The sequence below is a fragment of the Ailuropoda melanoleuca genome, chromosome 7 (assembly GCF_002007445.2).
Source record: "Ailuropoda melanoleuca isolate Jingjing chromosome 7, ASM200744v2, whole genome shotgun sequence".
Taxonomy (NCBI): domain Eukaryota; kingdom Metazoa; phylum Chordata; class Mammalia; order Carnivora; family Ursidae; genus Ailuropoda; species Ailuropoda melanoleuca.
Genome location: NC_048224.1, coordinates 129,877,269 through 129,896,692, shown reverse-complemented (window position 1 = coordinate 129,896,692; position 19,424 = coordinate 129,877,269). Strand labels below are relative to the sequence as shown.

At 38.6% G+C, this 19,424-nt stretch overlaps 1 protein-coding gene across 8 annotated transcripts in view; it reads right to left on the bottom strand.

Annotated features, from left to right (window-relative positions):
• The window catches only part of CLYBL (citramalyl-CoA lyase), a 274,133-nt gene that overhangs the window by 52,825 nt on the left and 201,884 nt on the right, over positions 1-19,424 (bottom strand). For all 8 annotated transcript variants that reach the window (XR_004626791.1, XR_004626792.1, XR_004626793.1 and 5 more), the window contains 5 exons: positions 14,559-14,747; positions 10,555-10,656; positions 8,685-8,778; positions 7,176-7,343; positions 2,232-2,356 (listed from right to left, as the gene is read on the bottom strand). Coding sequence is in view for 5 of the 8 variants with exons in the window: in XM_034665425.1 (XP_034521316.1) it covers positions 2,232-2,356; positions 7,176-7,343; positions 8,685-8,778; positions 10,555-10,656; positions 14,559-14,747 (678 nt within the window). In the remaining 3 variants the exon portion in view is untranslated. The remainder of the gene's footprint in view (positions 1-2,231; positions 2,357-7,175; positions 7,344-8,684; positions 8,779-10,554; positions 10,657-14,558; positions 14,748-19,424) is intronic.

The following is a 19,424-nucleotide window of genomic DNA, read 5'->3' as shown; positions in this document are numbered from 1 at the left end:
ACACATTATTTAAACCCCAAGACCCTTCAAGACCCAGAGTCACCTGCCTGCAGACCCAATTTTTGTGACCAGCCAATTTATAGGCAAAGTGAAAGAAACATGCGAACTAGATAAAATAACCATATGTCCCCACTGGAAGCCCCATTACTCGAATCATTTAAACCTTGCTGGACAAAGCACCAGGAGAATTTGCTGTAGGAAACAAACCTACACCAATAGGGCAGGGAGGAAATGACCTAATGGTGAGTCTCCCTTCTGCTCTCATTTCTGCGGTTCTGTGTTAAGAAAAGCTGTCCTGTCACACTGTTGTGAAAGCTTATGCCCAAACGAGACAGCATTTCTTATTACAAAAATAAAAAAACCAAAAAACAGTTCAGAATCTAACATTTAAGTCGCCATCATCAAAAGGCAAGGACACTTTGGGACAATTTTGTTCGGGAACACTTTTAAGATACAATGAAAAAGTGTTTTTTCCTTCATTCAAGAACTTAAAATGCGAGCAAAGGAGTGTGTTTCTAGTTTGAATTTTGTTTGCTGGCTTCCCGAAATTTAGGGTAACCTCTTCCATACTCCTGGCTGCTTACAATGCTAAGTGGCATCCTTTGATGTTATTCAATGTGAAACCAGTGTAGGCAGTTAATGGAGGCAGCGTTGGCCCAGACTGGAACTCTGCTTGGTCTGCCATTTTGATAGCCCATACCCTGCCTCAGTTTATTATTTCAGTAGGAAGTATTTATCAGCTGACAAAAGGTACACACAGAGAGGTAGAGAATATGTAGTGTGTGCAGAGGCACAGGTTGGACAGGGGAGTGGATGGAGTTATTTGCATGTGTGAATGAAAAAGTACAGGGGTCTTCTCTCTAGGTAAATATTTCTGTGCATTCATGGAGGCGCTGGGTTTTGGAGTCAAGATATAGAAACGGACATTAAAACAATGTCATTTTCAAAACGTATTTCTATAAACTGTAGTGATTTTCTGATAGCTACTGCTGATTTGAAATGAAAGAATGCTATTTATCCTGAAATTGGTGTAAGGCCAAATGGGATGTTTCCAATGTCACATATTTTGCCTTTTGATTTTAAGGGCCAGTTTGTGCAAAGACGAGCCTGTGAGTGTGTGAGGGTGAGCAAGTATGCAAGGTCGGAGCTGTAATGACAGGGAGGGAGTGACCCACTTAATACAGCTATTCACGTTCCCAAGTCCTGGGATTTTCAGGTGTTTTTACTGCCAGTGAAAAGTGCAAGTGATACTTTTCACATTGATGTCACCACTTCACCACCAAAGCCAGTTTTGCTTCCCCCCAACCCCTGTAAGGGGCTGTTTAACATTTAGAACCTTAGTAATGTTTCAGCATTCTTTCTTCCCCAAGTACTTTTGCATCGCAGGTATTAAAAGTTTACTCCTTATGTAGGTAACAAGGCTGAATTTAGATAGTACCTCTACTAGGATGGATTTATAAATGCAACTTTCCCCCCATTCTCTTTCAAAGAGGCAAACGGTATTACTGCAAATAACCTTTAAGATAATTAACTGACAATGCTGCAACTAGCATAAAATCTTCCTTCAGGCGACACCTAATTTAAGTGTTACTGGCACAAAGTGGAGACAGATTGCGCATCACCACTGCAATATTTACATAGCAGAAACCCACAGAGCAGGAAACGCGAGGCTCAATGATGCACTAAATTAGGAACAACCGTACTCCAGTGTTAATTTGCTCTCCATTCTATCCAAATCTCAGGTCCAGAAATTGGTACACAACCTCCCACTCTTAAACGACTAAACCGGAGGAGCTTTTTGTACATTTTTGCCCCCAAATTAAAATAACTTGAAAATTTATTTCCTCTCTCCACAAGAACCATTTGATCAAACTGCGTTTATTTCATTACAACTTGCTCTCACTTTGATCTAAAATTATTTTCATATGAATGCTGCATCAGAGTCTATAGAGAAAAACTAAACTGACTTCTGTTTTCTCAAAGGCTTCCCAATATAGTTTATGAAAAGAATAAGTTATAGAGAGACTTTAGGGCCAGGTAGCGAATTATTCAGAAACACGGAAGGGCAAATTTACCTTAAGCGAATTTCTCCCTGGTGAATGCTGTCCCCCCTACTTTCCCCTTTACAACGCAATGTTTTTGAAATGTCAAAGGATAGATATCTAGTTTACATTTTTCCCCCAGAGTATTTTAAATACCAGTTTCACTCAAGGCATTAACAAAACATTTACCTTTCCTAATTGTTGATGTTCTTTAAAGGCAGCGATCAGTTCTTCAGCCCACTTAATTTTTTCGGGGGAAGGAGAAAACTGTTCCTGCACCACGACAATTTGGTTAGGGTGTATCACCTGCTTACCTACAAGAAGATTAATAACACCGGAAACACGAAACAACAAACAGATGTTCAAACAAAATGTCTCAACCACGAAAGGCTCCTAATGCTTCACAGACTGTATGTAAAATAACTAATTATTTTAGAACTTTTTAAAAAGAAAGTAACTGCAATCTGGCAGGCTTTTCCAGAATACCACATAAGAAACACAGAAGAATGGGAGTAATTGTGTTTCTCTGATCCTATAGAAATGCCACCTTAGTGCAGATAATCTCTCATTTTTAGTTACAGGTGGGTTGACTAGGCAGCTTGTTGACTAATCCTTTGGCTGGAACTTTAAAGGATAATATCTGCAAATTAGAGTGATTATTTTGAGTTGAAGTACGTAAAAATTATATGTTAACTCTTATAAATTTTACAAGTTGTCTTTTGCTTATTTTGTACCATTATCCCACCTGCCACGATTTCTTTTAGAAGTGGTCTGTTGGTTTTCATAAATCTTACAGAAGCAGATTTTACAACTATATTAATATCAAATAGTGGCTTACAATAATATAATATATTTAATTTTCTTTCTTTTAGACAAATATAGTATGTCATTTCTAACCACTAATAGAAAATTGTATTTCAATTAAAAAATTTTACACAGTACAGTGAAATAGAAGGCAGATTTGAACACAGTGGTCTCTAGGTTATTACTCCATTTCAAAATATTTAAATAAAAAAGTTACTGAAAGTTTCTCTACCCAAAAACATAACCAGGTTTTCTCTTTTTTCTTGTAGAATGAAGACTGAATATTTCCCTCTTAAATAGACATTTAGATACTGCAGAAGAAAGTTTATCTCTGTAGTAATAGCTTAAAAAAAGATTTCTGCTTCTTTTCAGAGTTTAAGGATCCTAAGGAAAAACATTATACAAACATAAGACTCACAGGCTTCTACGACATTGTGCAGTCCTTAAAAGAAACAATTTAAAAATCGGGAAAGTGTAAAATTGAATCAGGTCATTAATAAAATACAACATAACTTAATGTTATAACAATGAGATTAATTTTATTACATGATAAAATTATATGACATATTTGGTTCTTTAAAAATGAATGTGCACTTAATGATAATTTGCTCTCCTAAATATATTCGTCCATATATCAATTTGCTTTGCTTTTGAAAGAGTTGTTTTAACATTTAGCCAGCACAAATTATACCCCTGATGTTTAAAAAAGATCAATTCCTGTTACCGTTATTATTCTGTTGGATAGGAAAAAAATCCCCAGTATTTGTAAAAAAAATTTTTTTAGTATTTCATGGAAAAGAGCTTAAGTGAATAAATATAGCAATGTCTTTCCTTACAGTAGCATAATTAGAACACCTTCACCTTGCTATTATTTCATTCTAATCTGTCAGCATACTAATAACACATTAAAACCCTATACAAATAAAGATGCTTTAAATTATTCGAGGAATCATGCTCACTTCAGCAGCACTTATACTAAAATTGAGGAATAATTTCAGGGAACATATAATATCAGTGATGACAAATGAGAGCTTTTTTCAATAGTAGCTATTGCAATTATATTTAAGTCATCTAATAGTTGTTACAATATTATTAATAAAGGACGTCAGTTCTGGTAGTCATTTTGTACTAATTGTTAGTCCTGAATTTTATAATTTATGTACATAATTTACACAGATGTGTAAAAAGCCAGATTTCACGGGAACTTCTTGGTACAGATACTATGACTTGAGGAGAAAAACACAAACTATCTAGAAACACTGGGAAACCACTGATGGCCTGCAAGTACCTATATTTTGGGACTGAGGCTAATTTTAGGATATGTGTTAAGTTTTAGAAATTTATGAACATCCATGTATGAAGTTATCTTTTGTTGATTCTTGTATACCCCCACAACGGAACATCAGACTTTAATGCCATGTGGGAGTGAAGCAAATATTTTATACAGAAGAGCTGTTATTGGCAAGTTACTAAGGGTGCAAAATTGGAAGACATTAAAATTTATGACCATGAAATCCTTTTTACAGTACCACTTGATATATCTTGCTTTAAATCAATACCTGTCAAGTCTTTTAGGTGACTGTATGATGGTGTCATTTTTGTCTTCTACAAAAGACTGCAAAAAAGAAGAAAACCTACAGTGCTTCATATTTATCATCTTTCTTCTCAGCATGCAGGACTGCAGTAACTGTGATGACCAAGTCAGCTGTTGAAGCTTTATTCCAAGATTTAGTTTTGGTTTCTTTTTATAAAAATAATTCCTAGTGTTAATAGTCACTTGTATGGCCAATGCATTGATTTAAAATCAATCCACATGGACTGTGGCCCCATGAAATAATGACTGCGGAAGAGAAACCATAACGCACCGTTTGATGCATGTCTAACTTTTAAAAAACTACAACTCATTAAAAAATGTATAATTTTTAAAAGTAGAGAAAATCCTTCTAGCACAGGCTGAGAGTTGCTCATCAGTGTTATGGGTAACACGATACTTTCATTAGATTTTAAAACTTTCAACCACCTGCTTCCAAGAGGGTGTGTATTTCTCCTTCCTTCCTTGCTTTCCTCCCTGCTTGTGCAAAGCCCAAGTTATGGCAATTAAATGACAAATAATTAGGACAAACAGATCACAAATGGGTCTAAAATAACCAAAGCCCTTATTGTTTCAAAATGCTACAAATAATTTCGTATCTTATTATCAGACTAATTACCTTTTACTGGGATGTAGAAATATAATTGGGACAACAAAGATCTTCTTTCTAAAAATTGCAAAACGGTTATGAAGTGTAGCTCCCTATTTTACTGACTTGTTCACTTGAATATATAATGGGCACTGTACCCTCTGTGCCTCCCCATTCTCCCCCTGCTTCCATTTTTTTGTGTGTGTGATTTAATACTCCCTGTTGTTGAGAAACAATAGTGCCAAGCCCATAAGCTCCTCATGCTGAGTTGGGCACAGTCTAGAAATTTAAATCTGATTTGAAGTAACTTGTCTTCTGCGATTGAATTAGGGACCAATTTAATTCAACCCTGTTTCTTGGAGAAATTCTCAAACTCCTTTATAAGTTCTGGAGCAAACATTTACCCCAGAGGTAGCTGAGGACACCCAGGTTATACTGAGTGATGGTGATACAGGCCAGCATCAATTCAGTGTTTTCAATTTTTTTTTTTTATTGAATTAGTGCCCATTTCACAGCAACATCTGGCTGCTTGGCAGCCAATGCCACACATTTTAGACCAACAACATCGAAGTCTATTAGATAGATTTCATGGAGTGTTTCTCCAACTTTTCCATTTGGGCTATGTCCTAACTGGTCACTGGAAAGAGGCAGGTGTAATAGGCCACAGGGACAAGGACAACCTCAGGGCCAGAAGAGAGGGACTCTTTCATTTTTAGTCACTATTAAATGTAGGGAGGATTCATTTATTGATAGTTCAGATGACTGGAAAATATTTCTCTGTAAGAGATCACATTTATTTACTCATTTATTTATTAAACACATTTGGGGGGAATCACATTTTGTTTTAGCTCTTCATGTTAAAAACACAAAAACAAATGTCAGGCTTTATTTAAGTCTAATATAACACTAAAATTATTTCCTAAGTTCTTTTATTTTATTTGGGGTTAAACCACCATGCATTAAGATATGTTTTACATTTAAGGTCACTTTATGAAATATTTCTTTCACTAATCTCTAACTGGACACATTTCAAAAATGTTTACAAAAGAGACAGCAAGGATGTTTGTCTCTTTTCCTATTACTTGAGTTCATTTCTGATCATGATATTCTTAGAACTTGCAGCAGAAGAATAAATAAGAATAAAAGAGCTTATGGTGTTTCTTATCCACGGTTGCGTGCATGTGTGAGCGTGCAAGTGCACACAACTGTGGACATGTGTTTGTAGAATCCTATTGTGGTTTTGAAAAAAATGGATTTATGTTGCAAAAACACAATTTTCGGTTGCTCCCCGGACTCCTGGGGATCTGAGTGATCAGATACACCAATCAACAGATAGATATCTGCCTGCGCTCTAGGACCTGATTGTGGGGGACCCGCTGATCTTAGTGCCAGACAAAGCCCGTAGGTGTCGCCAGGTGCATAGACACTTACTGGGAGGTGGGAGAGAAATAAGGGGCTTGAAGTGGCAGAAGGATAAAAAACTAGTTATGAGTTAAAAAAAAAAATCGAAGAAGATATCACCGAAGTTTTTTTTCAGAAATGAATGAATATTTTGAATGTTTGAGGACATTTTTCCTTCTCCCCATCAACCCAAATTCTTATGGCAATTCACTCAAAAACACTTTGATTATAGCTTCATCCCTCCTCTAGGATCAGCAAAAACAAATACGTCGGAAGACAGAAAAAAAATGGTAACTAATGTAAAGAGGAAATAAAATGGGGGCGCCTGGGTGGCACAGCGGTTAAGCGTCTGCCTTCGGCTCAGGGCGTGATCCTGGCGTTATGGGATCGAGCCCCACATCAGGCTCCTCCGCTATGAGCCTGCTTCTTCCTCTCCCATTCCCCCTGCTTGTGTTCCCTCTCTCGCTGGCTGTCTCTATCTCTGTCAAATAAATAAATAAAATCTTTAAAAAAAAAAAAAAGAGGAAATAAAATGAGTGCTTCATTGTTTGAGTTGCACAGCCAAAGGAAAATCCAACACTTTGTTCAGCGGGTTCTTGCCCTAGATGGCTTTTTCACATTTCAAAGAGTGGAATAAGTATATCAGATATGTGGCTACATTTAGAAACACTAATTTCTGGTTATATTTCTACTTTTCTGGAATGTTTGCTAATTTAGCTACAGCTTTCTAAGATATCAAGAATCATACCGGTAAATCCCATCGCAGCTCCTTCCCTTGACTGCCTGAGGAGCCCCTCTCTATCTCGAAAGTCGATGTACACCAGATCTATGGCCTGCAGACCAAAGGCCTTCGCTGTAACAATAATCTTCTGTCGGGCGTACAGAATATCTTGGGTTTCTTTACTACTTGTTGCACCTGAAATGGAATATGGCCAGAAAAGGGAGACATGAACTCTGGAAACTAAACTCAGCCACCTATGGTAAAAACTCGGTTTGTAAAGACATCGTCCTGGGAATTGCTCCCCAGCAAAATGATGATTCTAATATAAAAGAAGAGAGGGATATGTGGAGGCAGAGTTAAATCTCATATGTGTCTATTTATCTTGAAAGGCATTTTTCAGTGTCATTACTTGTGTGTGGATTAAGAAAAGGCCCCTCCTGCATCTCAGGAGATACAATCACAAATGACTTAATAGGTCACAAATTAGTTCTGGTATATATTTTCCTTCTTGCCACTGCTTGGAAAATATCAGTCTAAAGACAGCACCACAAAAGGTGGCCAAGCAGCTGTGCAAGGAAATGGTTAACTTCTCTCACTGAGCACAGAAATTCACGTGCTGTGGTTGCAATGCCCTGCCATAACTAAGGTTCTGAGCCAAACAGCGCAGCTCCAGGGTTTGGATGAAGAACTTGGGGAAACGGAAGGGCACTCATTTTGAAAGAAGCAGAAAGTGTCCACTGAACTGTTGGAAACACAAAAGTCTCTTGGAAAGACTGGTATTAAAATAAGTTCCTTTTCTTTCCCCCTAGGGGCGGGTGTGTGTGGGGTGTCACTGTTTGTATTTGGATCGTGATACTTCTCAGGGAGAGCTCCAGGCTTCAGGCCACTGGGACTGTGGTTCTGCAAATGCTTTGTGGCCTTGGCCTCTTTTCTAGGTGTGCCCAGAGTCACTAGTAAGACTGGAGGCAGAGTGCCCAAGGGATGGGGATGATCAGTGGAAACAAGCATACTATCTCAATAAATATTTAATAAGAAGAGTTCTGAAATGTATTTTAGGAGGAATTTAAGATCTGTTTAAAATAATATTTGGATACAACATTTAATGTAGAAAACGATTCATTAAAACAAATGTGAAACTGCCTTAAATTTGTGTTAGATGCCTAGATAGCCCTCAGACTGATGTGAAAACAAAATATTTGAGCAACGGAGAGGTTGTTCACATATTATACTCACTATGAACAAAGTAGATGTCATATATTCCCAAACATATCTGAGGTTGCAACAGGCTTTTTATTATTTTATAAATGAAGAGAAGTAATAATATACTGTTCTGGAAGCAGGACAGCTCTGAGATGCCCTAAATTATCAGAAACCATTGCCCATTCAGCTGAAAAACCATTGTCATGGTTGGCAAATATATATTGTGATGTAAATGTCCATTCATGAAGGGGCAAAAAATACACACACACACACACACACACACACACATAGATACACGCACACACAGAGACTGAAAAAGAGAAATGTGTTTGATACCTATGCTGGCTCGAAAGTCTTCTCCTCCAAAAACGACTGCATCTAGAAAAAGACCCACTTGAGGTCCGGTCTTTAGTGCCTCTTCACACACGGACTGTAAAAGAGCAGAACAGAACCAAATCTCATAAAAATGCACAATTTAGAGAGAAGCAGCATGGTATATTTCAGTAACAGAAAGCTCCAACTCTTAACACAGTTTGGCTGAAAGCAAACTGGCAGTCCTAAAAATGCAGCCTAAATTTACCTCTTTTGAAAGGCATTTAATATTGTCCAAGTATGTTGTATAGATTTGCTTTCCTTAATGGATTACATTAATATAGTTACAAATACATATTAATATAGTCATAATGTTTGAATCATAGTTCATCTAATTTCTAGAGAAACTTTGAATTAACTCATTTTGATCATACTGTAAATTACTTCTCTTTTTCCAAAATTTGTTTTTGTTTTAAGAGACTCTCAAACAATAAACATAAAACCCCAGGAGAGAAGGAAAGAATTTTTAAATCAAATTAATTGGATTATTTGCATTAGGATCAGGATTTCTTAGTAAATGGTCTCAGGATTAAAGACATACAATACAAAAATCTACAACTCCAGAGGGGCAAATAAAAATGCAACAAGTCATCCAAGATGTGTTCATTAGCAATTTCCATATTTCTATGTGAAAATAAAGATTAATAACATTTGTCCTAGATGTAACTGAATCTACCAAGGTGGAGATTCAGCATGCTAATGTATGTAGGTGGGGAAGACCTGAAAATCCGAAGAGGACACTGTTGATTAATTTCAGGGGTTGTAAGTGCTTCTAAGTACAATATGGAATAAAACGGTGCAGTGGAGTTTAGAATTCAGTCATTGTATGAATCTAGTCGCGTCTAAGGGGTATGCTTTGATTATATCTCAGAATTGTGGTGCAGGCTGGAAGAATTTGGGGTCAATGGCATAAATGCGCTGATCATGAGGCTTGAAGCAGCTCCCCCACATGCACTCTGCCCCTCCTGCATGGTCCAGTAGGTCTCAAAGTTTCCTCTCGGAGAGCTTACTCACATATTCTCTCTCTGCGCAGTTTTCAACTTTTCTTTGTTTTTCTTTCTTTTCTTTTCTTTTCTTTTCTATTCTATTCTATTCTTTTCTTTGTTTTTAGGGATTTCTTCCCTCCTGCCTTCTGAGACAGGGTGCTACAAGTCAGGTGAAATGTGAGTCATATTTTGGAAAACAGTTTAAATGATCAGTGATAAAGGGGAAAAACAAGCTAGCCATGAAATCATTAAGGCAAATTGTTGAATGCAACCATACAATGCTAGAAAACACTTAGTTCAGCTAATCTTCCTGAATGCATATAAGGAAATACTTTATGTTCTAATGTGGCAAACTGAAATAATACACTACAAATTATTGATGTATACTAACCCACAAATAGCAGTCTTACATACTAGACATTATGGATAATGTTGCTACAAAGAGGCCAGAAAATTTCCCAATAAAAGGCAATTGTTACAAAAGAATAATTGAAAGTTAATTCAAAAGGGCAACAAAATAAATTTTCATGTACATTTCTTCTATAAATATAGTAATTCAAAGCATATGTTTACATATGATTAATTAATTAAAATAGGAATATATAAACATTTCACTTAAATATTTAGGATTGGGAAGTTTTTCCTTGCTACTTAGGCAATTTCTTTGTTTTCTAAGATGCTCACAGCCTGGTTTTGGATTATTAAAGACAACAAATGGTGCTCAAGATTTACTTTGCCTATAAATCTTTCTAGAAAAATATTTTAAGTAGATGTCAAAATTGAGAACAGAAGTTCTCTTTAGGTAATAAATAAAATACTAACTTATTAGTCACATTATGTTCTCTTACCTTAAAATTGAGCAAACCCTTTGCAGTTTCCACAAAAGGGATTAAATTCATAGGTTGTTCAAGTTTTCGGCCTTTTAAGTAGAATGAGAATTTGTCTGAAAACTAAAATCAAAAGTGTCATACGTGATTAGTAGGGGAAAAAAATGTACAATCACTGAAATGTAGACATAGAAGTGGTATTTAAGTCTTTGGCCTGAGGAAGTAATAATCCCAGCCTATTTCGTACACAAAAAGGAATGAAAACAAAACAAAACAAAAACAGGAGGAAAAACCAAAGAAAATGGGTAACAAAGTTCCCACCAAACTAAATAGTAGAACCCCAAGCATTATAATTTTTTTTCCCCTAAAGGAGCAGTTTGAGGCCTAGGAGTTAGAAGTGGAAAGAGAGATTCTGGAGTTTAAATGCTTTCCTTGAAAACATATTTACTCTATGTAAAGACCTCTAGCCTTCACTTCGTTAAATGGAAATGGCAGGCCCCCAAAACAGTGAAGTCTTGCTCTACCTGCCATTCTGTTTTTGTTTTGGACCAGGCACTGACATCAGTGGAACTGCTCAGCAGCCTTCTACGTGGAACCCATATTATTCATTATAGCACCATTATCCTTTGTTCAGAAGGTTTTTCTTCATAATTTTTTAGCTTACCTAGGAAGACCTTAAAAAGGAAGTTTAATTCTTTGAAGACCAAAGCTCGCCAATTTTTTCCATGAGACCAGTTCACAGCTAGCTCTGTGCTGCCAGTGGGGTAGCCCAAATTCCAAAATCTATCATCTGGAAACATACAAAAGCTCTTGCACAGATCTCCACCACCCCCCCCTTTCAAAAGAAAAAAAAAAACCCCACCACACTCTAAATTGTAAATCTATTATGTCTATCTAGATCTAAAAAGATGTGGGGAGATTAAAAAAAAAACACAGGTATGATAAAGATATTTTTGTAAATAAAGATGAAAACATATATATCCATTTTAAATTTAAGGAATATTCAGCCATTAATGGATATCAAAGGAAAAGGGAATTTTAATCATCTCTCCATTCAGTCTCAGTTGGGTAAATCATATCTAAGAGATTTGCATAAATATAAACCATCAAAGACTTTTCATCTTCAAAGGGGGTTTCAAGACCCTATAAGCTTTGTACTGTAATCATCGCAGGTCACCACCCTGCAGGAATAGGGCTGCTATGGCAACATAAAAAAACTAATGCTTAAGGCTTAGCATAATATTCTGACTAATAGAAAGGAAACTCATTTTAAAAGCTGGCAGCCTATTTACCAGAAGCAGGATTAGAGGTGTTATTTCCCCTTTTAGCTGCCCCCTCCTTGCTTCTGCAGCACCCCCCCTAAAAAATCTAATCACTGGGATCTTTAAAAAGCTTTTGAGCAATTTGCAGTAACTTTACAATTAGGCTAAAATAAATCACAGCTTTCAGTAATGAAGAATTATTCCCAGTTGCTCCAATTGCCCCTCCCTTCCTCAGACACCATCATCATCACCTCCTTAGTAACTTTTCAAGGGAAGGAATAACTCAACCAAAATAGCATGAAAGAAGAGAAGGCTACAATGTAAGGAGGCAAAATGTATAATATTCTGGGAAAGTGAAGATAAAACCTAATTTATGTCACATTTAAGCTAGAAAATGGGTAGTGAAATATTAGCGGTTTTGGTGTTATATCTGCACTGGAGGAACTTTTTTTCTCATTAAAAAAAAAAAAAAAACACAACGACGTGCAACGTTACTTGCCCCATTCTTTGCAATAACAGTTTTAACTACAAGAATCATAAAGTTTAAAACTAGTTAAGTACTTTACAATATATTTCCTGTTCTTAGAAAAATCTCTAATGCCTTTTGTTTTTAAGCCAACAGGGGCGTTTAAAAATTAAATATTCTGTCTGTCCCATTCTTCTTCTCCTCCTCCCCTTCTTTCTTAAAAAATTGCATTAAGTACTGACACAAAAGGTAACTAGTGGAGAAGTTTCAATTAATTTTTTCAAAAGGAGACGATTAAATGTTTCCGGCCTGGTAAAGTGTTCATTTCAGTGAGGTGGAGGGGCTGGGGAGGGGGGTAAGGAAAAGAAGGGGAAAAAATCACAAAGAGATTGGGGAGGAGATGAAGTAGCAGGGCTCAGCAATTCTTTCAATTCCAGTGCACACCCAATAGTGTGTTGGAAGAATGCACACTGTTCGGGATTTGTGGGAGAATTGTCCCACGACAAAGGAGGCAGAGTCACGCTTGTTATAGTCCAATAAGCCGTGCCAGTCAAACAAGAACCCACACTAGCGACAAAAGGCCAGCAAGAGATTCTCACACAAAAGAAAACAAGGAAGCCCATCTTTCAGTTGTGCATCAGGCTCTGGGTTTTATGCTTCACATAAATACAAACGGAGAGGAAAAAATAAACAGCCCAAAAGACTTCTGTTAACTAGAAATCCTATTTCTATCCAAGGATTTAAAACAGCGAACGAAGCTGTAGCTGAAGGCTGGGGTGGGTCCTCCCCTCTTAAATGAAGGGTAATAACAGTGATAAACAGGCATTAATATGAAACCAAAAGGGAACGGTGGCTTCAGATTCCATTTCAATCAATGTAAGACACATTTGAATGGGGTAGGAGGCCTCGGGGATTGTAACCTACTGTAACCAGTATCTCCCAGCTTCTGAGGGGTGACCTCAGAGAGAAGAACTCCAGTTTAGAAAGTAAATATGGGGCCTTGAACATGGGGTCTTCAAGAAGACTCCAACACGGAGCTGTCCAACAGAAAAATAACAGCAGCTACGGACGTAATTCTGAATTTTCTAGTAGCTACATCAAAAGAGGAAAATGAAACAGGTGAGTTTAATTTGAATAATGTTTGTTCAACCCAATATATCTGAAATATTATCATTTCCACATGCGGTCAATATAAAAATTACTGAGATAATTTACATTCTTTTGGGGGAGGGAGGGGGCTGCTAAGTCTTCAAAACCCCATGTGTATTTTGCACTTACAGCACATCTCAATTTGGACTTGCCACGTTTCAAGCACTCAGTAGCCACATTGGGCAGGCAGCCACAGAACTGGAAAGTACAGATTCGACGCATCTACATGCCTGAAAAAGGTGAGCAGTTTCCTCTGGTAGTACAACTATTCCGTGTATTGCTGCATTTGCAGCCACAGCCTTAGAGATAATCCCAGATGCGGTGTCAAAATCACCACTGTGCGTGCCTCCCAGGCTTTCTGCCCCGAAGTGGCACAATGGGCAGGTATGTTATTCAGCAGAGATCTGCAAAATCATAGCAACCCCTAAATAAAATCTAGCCTCCTCCTCCTTGAACAATGAAAACAATCACAGCATAATTAGGCCCATTTCAAAGTTTTCTTAAGTAATTTGACATGCCAGGTTTTTATTGGCTGAAAAGTCTGTCATGAAACACACACACACCTGTCAGCAATTTAAAAGGGATGGACTAGAGAGCTGTTCAGGAAATAATATCTGTGCTAATTAAAACCACTAGTTAAAAGCTTCCTGTTTCTTCCTCTAGCTGCCCTCAGGAGTGACCTTTCCCTCTCCTCCTCTAGGTTCATATTTTCCTTCGTGGCTAATGTGCTTTTGCTGTCTATGAAGACTGCAAATGAACCTGGGCGAGAGCCATTTACTTCACTGCTCTTCCAGGTGGAGGTTAGGGCCTGGCAGGCCGTGAGGAGTGATCCAATTCCTGGGCAAGCCAGTTTCCAAGGACTGCTCTGTGAGGCTTCCAAGAAGGCTGTTCTGGCCAAACTGCAAGTCTGAGTAGGGAGCGGAAGCATCATCCCAAGAGCAGAGTTGTTCCTCTGAACACTCTAGGTAAAGCCAGGCTCTCCTTGTGTGAAGGAAACAGTCTCTTGGGTGCCCTCCTTTCCCTTGGCTCCCTTTCTCTCTGCTCTGTGTGTGTGTTTTCAAAATCTGTGGCACCCACATCCTTCTCTTCTACTACTCCTTCATAGCTGCTCCTGAGTCTTTAATTAAAGCAAAGCATTTGCTACTCACCCACTGAATTTCTTCAGGACCTTCCACCTTTGGCAGCATCAGGCTAGAGGGAAGGACCCGGGACTGCAGGAGGGTCTCCAGGTCCTCTTCGGCCAGGCTGCTGGACACCGAGTTGACTCTCACACACTTTTCAGTTGGGCCCAGATCAAAGTCTTCAAGAGTTTTTACTATTCTCAGTCGAGCTTCATTCTATCAGTGTCAATAAAATATATCTTCTAAGTTTATTTATCATTGAGAGGAAACACAATCCAACTGACCGTGAACCTGCTATGTGGATTCAGTGAGCACCATGAATGTATCTACACATTTCCTGTCCAGCAAATAAATAGTATTTGAAACAAGTTGTCCAATCTGACAGACAAGAGATTGATTTCCAGATTTCACTCAAGATGACTGTAACAGAGATGACAGCCACCGTAACGCATACTGGTACACTTCTTAAACAGTACTGTGCTCATTAGCATTGCTTTCCAACTACAAAGGTAAAATAACTAACAGGTAACGTTTACTGAGCATTTACTAAGCTCTAGGCAAGGTTCTAAGTCTTCTACCTGCATTTTCTCACTTAATAAATATAAGGAACTACATAAATATAGATAATGGTAGTCTCATCTGTCAGCATATTCACATTAGGGAAAAAATAAGGATTTGTTTTTCTCTTTCCACATGTGCCATGTTTTTTAGTCACTTAAAATTTTTTTGCAAGTGAGCTAATCTTGACATTCAATTAAGAAGGCGCTCACAGGAAAATGACAGTCCACAGTACAAAAAAGCTCCAACTTATTCAGATGGAAGACAATAATACCACCAAGAAATCTCTTCATGAAGTGGAAGACAAATACATTTTCCCCCTTTGATTTGACAGTCTGTGCTCCATAGTTAAGAAAAGCTGAAAGGTTGAAAGCCTGCTTCAGTATATGAATTGTCCCTAGAAAAACTGTATGAAACCAAACACGTTACTGGCTCCGAGTTGGGGCGTTGAAGGTGGGGAAGGGGGTGGGGAGAGAAAGGCACATGTTGAGGGGCTGGGGGTTGGAGTCGAGAGAAAGAAAGCACTTGGGGTCATTACTTCCTGCCAATTTCAGTTTCAAACACAAATTCCTTCAACTTGCCAACAGCCCTCAACAAATTCTCATTGTCAGAATGAACACTTATCAAAAGTAGTTTCATTTGGGAAGGGTTTTTATGATACTAATAAAACTTTAAAGCTTCTCACTGCTGACGAATGTGGTTTAAAAAAAAAAGTCTTAACAATATACAGCCATTTGAACAGCAATACTTATCTGGGAAAATAGCAAACCAAAGCGGAGACAAAAAGAGAATTATGAGAGCCGATACTGGGTTTAGGTCTAATCAACAAGACAAGCCAGAACAGATTTAAAGCAGACGGATATAGGTCTACGACCGAGTGGGAGCAGGGAAGGCTTCCAAATGTGGTCTGAGTTAAACAGTGTGAGGAAACAGTGGCTTAGAGTTGTCAGGTCAGATGGAAACAGAATACGTAGACCAGTTTAAGACAGCCCCGTGGAGCCCTGATTTACAGAGCTCTGACTGCGGATAATTAGGCCAAGCTTAGACAAAAGCAAGAGAGCGCGCACACTAGCTAAAGTGAAGGACGATCCGGCCAACAGTGGCTTGGTTCCACATTGTGCCGTGGGCTATTCCACAGCTATAAAACTCATCCGCTTGCCCTGCCATGCCTTCTTGTTACATTCACTAACTAGGAAAATCCTGAAGGTGAAGAGTGGAAGTGAGCTCAGTGTCATGGTTCCAAGAACATCTAGAGCTGTTGAGAGAAATGCCTTCAGCTCTTTGGCAGTGTGGGCATTTAGATCCGTGGCCTCTGAGAACCTAAAATGTGTTATGCTCCATGTAGACTGCACAGCTACAAACTCAGTATTGCTCCACCTTGTAAATATTTCAACTTCCAGGATTTCTTTCAGTAGCAGATTGGGCTTGTCAAGGGTCTACTGGGACAGAGTGAATGGAAAATGGAAAGGGACAAACTAGATCACTTAGCCTGAAAGGCATTTTAAAACTTGGATTACTTGAATCATCATCTATACTCTACTTTATTTATTTTTTAAAAGATTTTATTTATTTGACAGAGACAGCCAGTGAGAGAGGGAACACAGGCAGGGGGAGTGGGAGAGGAAGAAGCAGGCTCCCAGTGGAGGAGCCTGATGTGGGGCTCGATCCCAGGACTCTGGAATCACGCCCTGAGCCGAAGGCAGACGCTTAACGACTGAGCTACCCAGGCGCCGCATATACTCTACTTTAATCTGCGTGTGTGCCCAAGGTGCAGGATCCCTGGCAACGTCAACTTCCTAAATTTTTCATGTTGGTGTCGAACAAAATCTGACCTCTAAGCTGTTTTGTTGTTCCATGTGGATTAGAAAGGGACTGTTTGTTCAAAGCTTGTGTTCTAAACCCGTTTGTGATTTTTATCTAAAGTCAGATTACCATAGTTTCAGCACATCACGGTTTACTTAGTAAAATTCAACCCTTGTGAAATTGGCTGCAAATGAAGTACCTAATTCCAATTTTAGGCATAATCTGATTAGTACTTTTCATGTTATAATAACGAACAGTGAATACTCAGCATTTTGTTAGACTTTTTTTTTTTTTGGCTCAGAATGAAAATAAGCTCTTTCCACTTCATCATTCTGTACCTTTCCAAAAAAAGATGATGGCTTTGGAGGTATATTGCCACACAACACCCTTATTAACAGGCTGTTGCTTGCTGCAATTTACATAAACTGAGTGTGCATCCCTCTGCTATGTATCCCAAAATATCCAACAACTTCACTGAATTTACACCAACCAACAAGTATGTTGATTTTTTTTTCTTTTTGGTGCCTTAATGGTGAAATATGTTACTGTGCTAGCAAACACACCCATGCCATCTGTTGGGTGAGAGGAAGGCAGTTTCTAAGAACAATTAAGTTTAGTTCTGGGTGCTCAGCTAGAGAGAGCCACAATCCACCCAGTTGTGAAAAGAAAGAAATTCTGTTCATTCTGTTCTCTCCCTCCCTTTCTCCTGCCCTTTCTCCCTGATACCAGTCTCTTTCTCACAGCTCTCTCCTTTGCATCACCTTGCTTCCTTCACACTTATACTCTCTCTTTTTCTTTGGCTCCTGTTTGGCCCTGACTGACCTTCTAACTTCCCTCTCATTCAGGGGATCAGTAAGACACAGCCTGGCAGACACCCCCTTCTCTGAAAGTCTATATAAGTGATCTGCTGAGATTATTGGGAGGTAATGTTTCCTGATGAGAAAGAAGGAAAAGGAAATTAAATAAAAAGAGGCCCCTCAAAAAAGATTTTTTTGGGGGGGGGAAGAGTGTCTTACACTCTAGTGGCAAGACAGGTTGTTCAAAATGAGGTTTAGAAGGAACTGCACTCTAAATGTGTTAACACTACAGAACGGCCTTGGTAAGCTTTTCTTAATGTAGAATGAACTTGCCCCACTAAAATCTGACAACCTGGAAAAAACAGAATAATGGAATTAAGGCCTTTCCCAACAGTTACATTAGATCTTTGCAGAGACTAATTACCACAGTGTGTTCTGTAGCATGTCTGATTCCAGAGATGAACCCTGTAGAGGTCACAAAGAAAGTTGGCACCCATCAGAATCTTCACCGGCCCCTGTTCTAAATAAAAAGTGGTGTCACCAAACTTCCCGCAGTCAATCGATATTTCGTGCCACGGGCTGCTCAGTGCAGTGGACCAGTGGCTAATAAACTTGTCCTTATACATAAGCCTCCGTATTATGTGACTCTGTCTGGGCCAGGAACCAAGGCGTGCTATGATTTCAGAGACCCGGTTCTTATCACCTGGGGAAGAGACACGCTCGGGTGACGTAAGAAAGCGGATAAATCAACCATCGCCAAGACCTGCAGACTCCAAAATTAAAGGAGAAAATATGCGTGCAGTTGGTTCAATTGGCACCCATTAAAGCTAATAACTAATCATCCTCACAAGTTTCTAGCTCAGAATGATCAAATCTGCAAAGAAAACAACATCCGTCCACTTTTACACTCCAGTGGAAGAGGTGGTCCCTCGCGGCAGGGCGGCACAGTCTCGCCATCTGGAGAATAAATCGAGTGTGAAGTACAGTATAGTTTGGGACCAAGCTCCGTGGCGGCAGCTCAGCAGTCAGTTCATTAGTTCCCAACTTCCAGGGATTAGAGCGGCATCAATTCTACAGTCGGATAGGAAGAGACAGACAGGATACGAGATTCAAGGAGGATTGTGACAACCAGGAGGAGCCCCTTGGGTTTATTTATAAAACTACAAAGTATAAACATACCCAAATAAGTGCCTTAAATAATAGCATTATCACAGTTTCATAACATCTGAATTAACACCTTTCCCTTCTTCCACCCCTCACTCCAACCTCATATGTTAATGTATAGTCCTTTTCAGAGGAAACCGCAAGGGCACCCTTGATGCAACAGGAGCAGGGAGAAAGCCAAGCAGCCGAACCCAGATTTGGTAATTAAGAAATATGAAAGACCTTCTAGACTCTGGGGAGATGCATAACCTTGGTGATTTTTAAAAATGTGCAATTAATATTCCATCATTCAAAAGGCAAATTGCCGGCCACAGCCTCAAAAACACTAGTGAATTTCATCTTTTCTGAATTTGTCCATCTTACTTTCATTTTATCTGATTTGTAAAATGATGTCACAGGCATGGAGTACAACAAACTTTGGGCAGATGGCCTTGCTATCAGTATCTATGTGAAAAAAATTATGAAAATGTTGAGGTCGTTTGGTTTAAAATACAAAATTGGGAGTGAACTTTCCCATGGAAGGATCTCCTTTTTCATATAACTTCTTGTATACATTTATATTTTAAAAAAG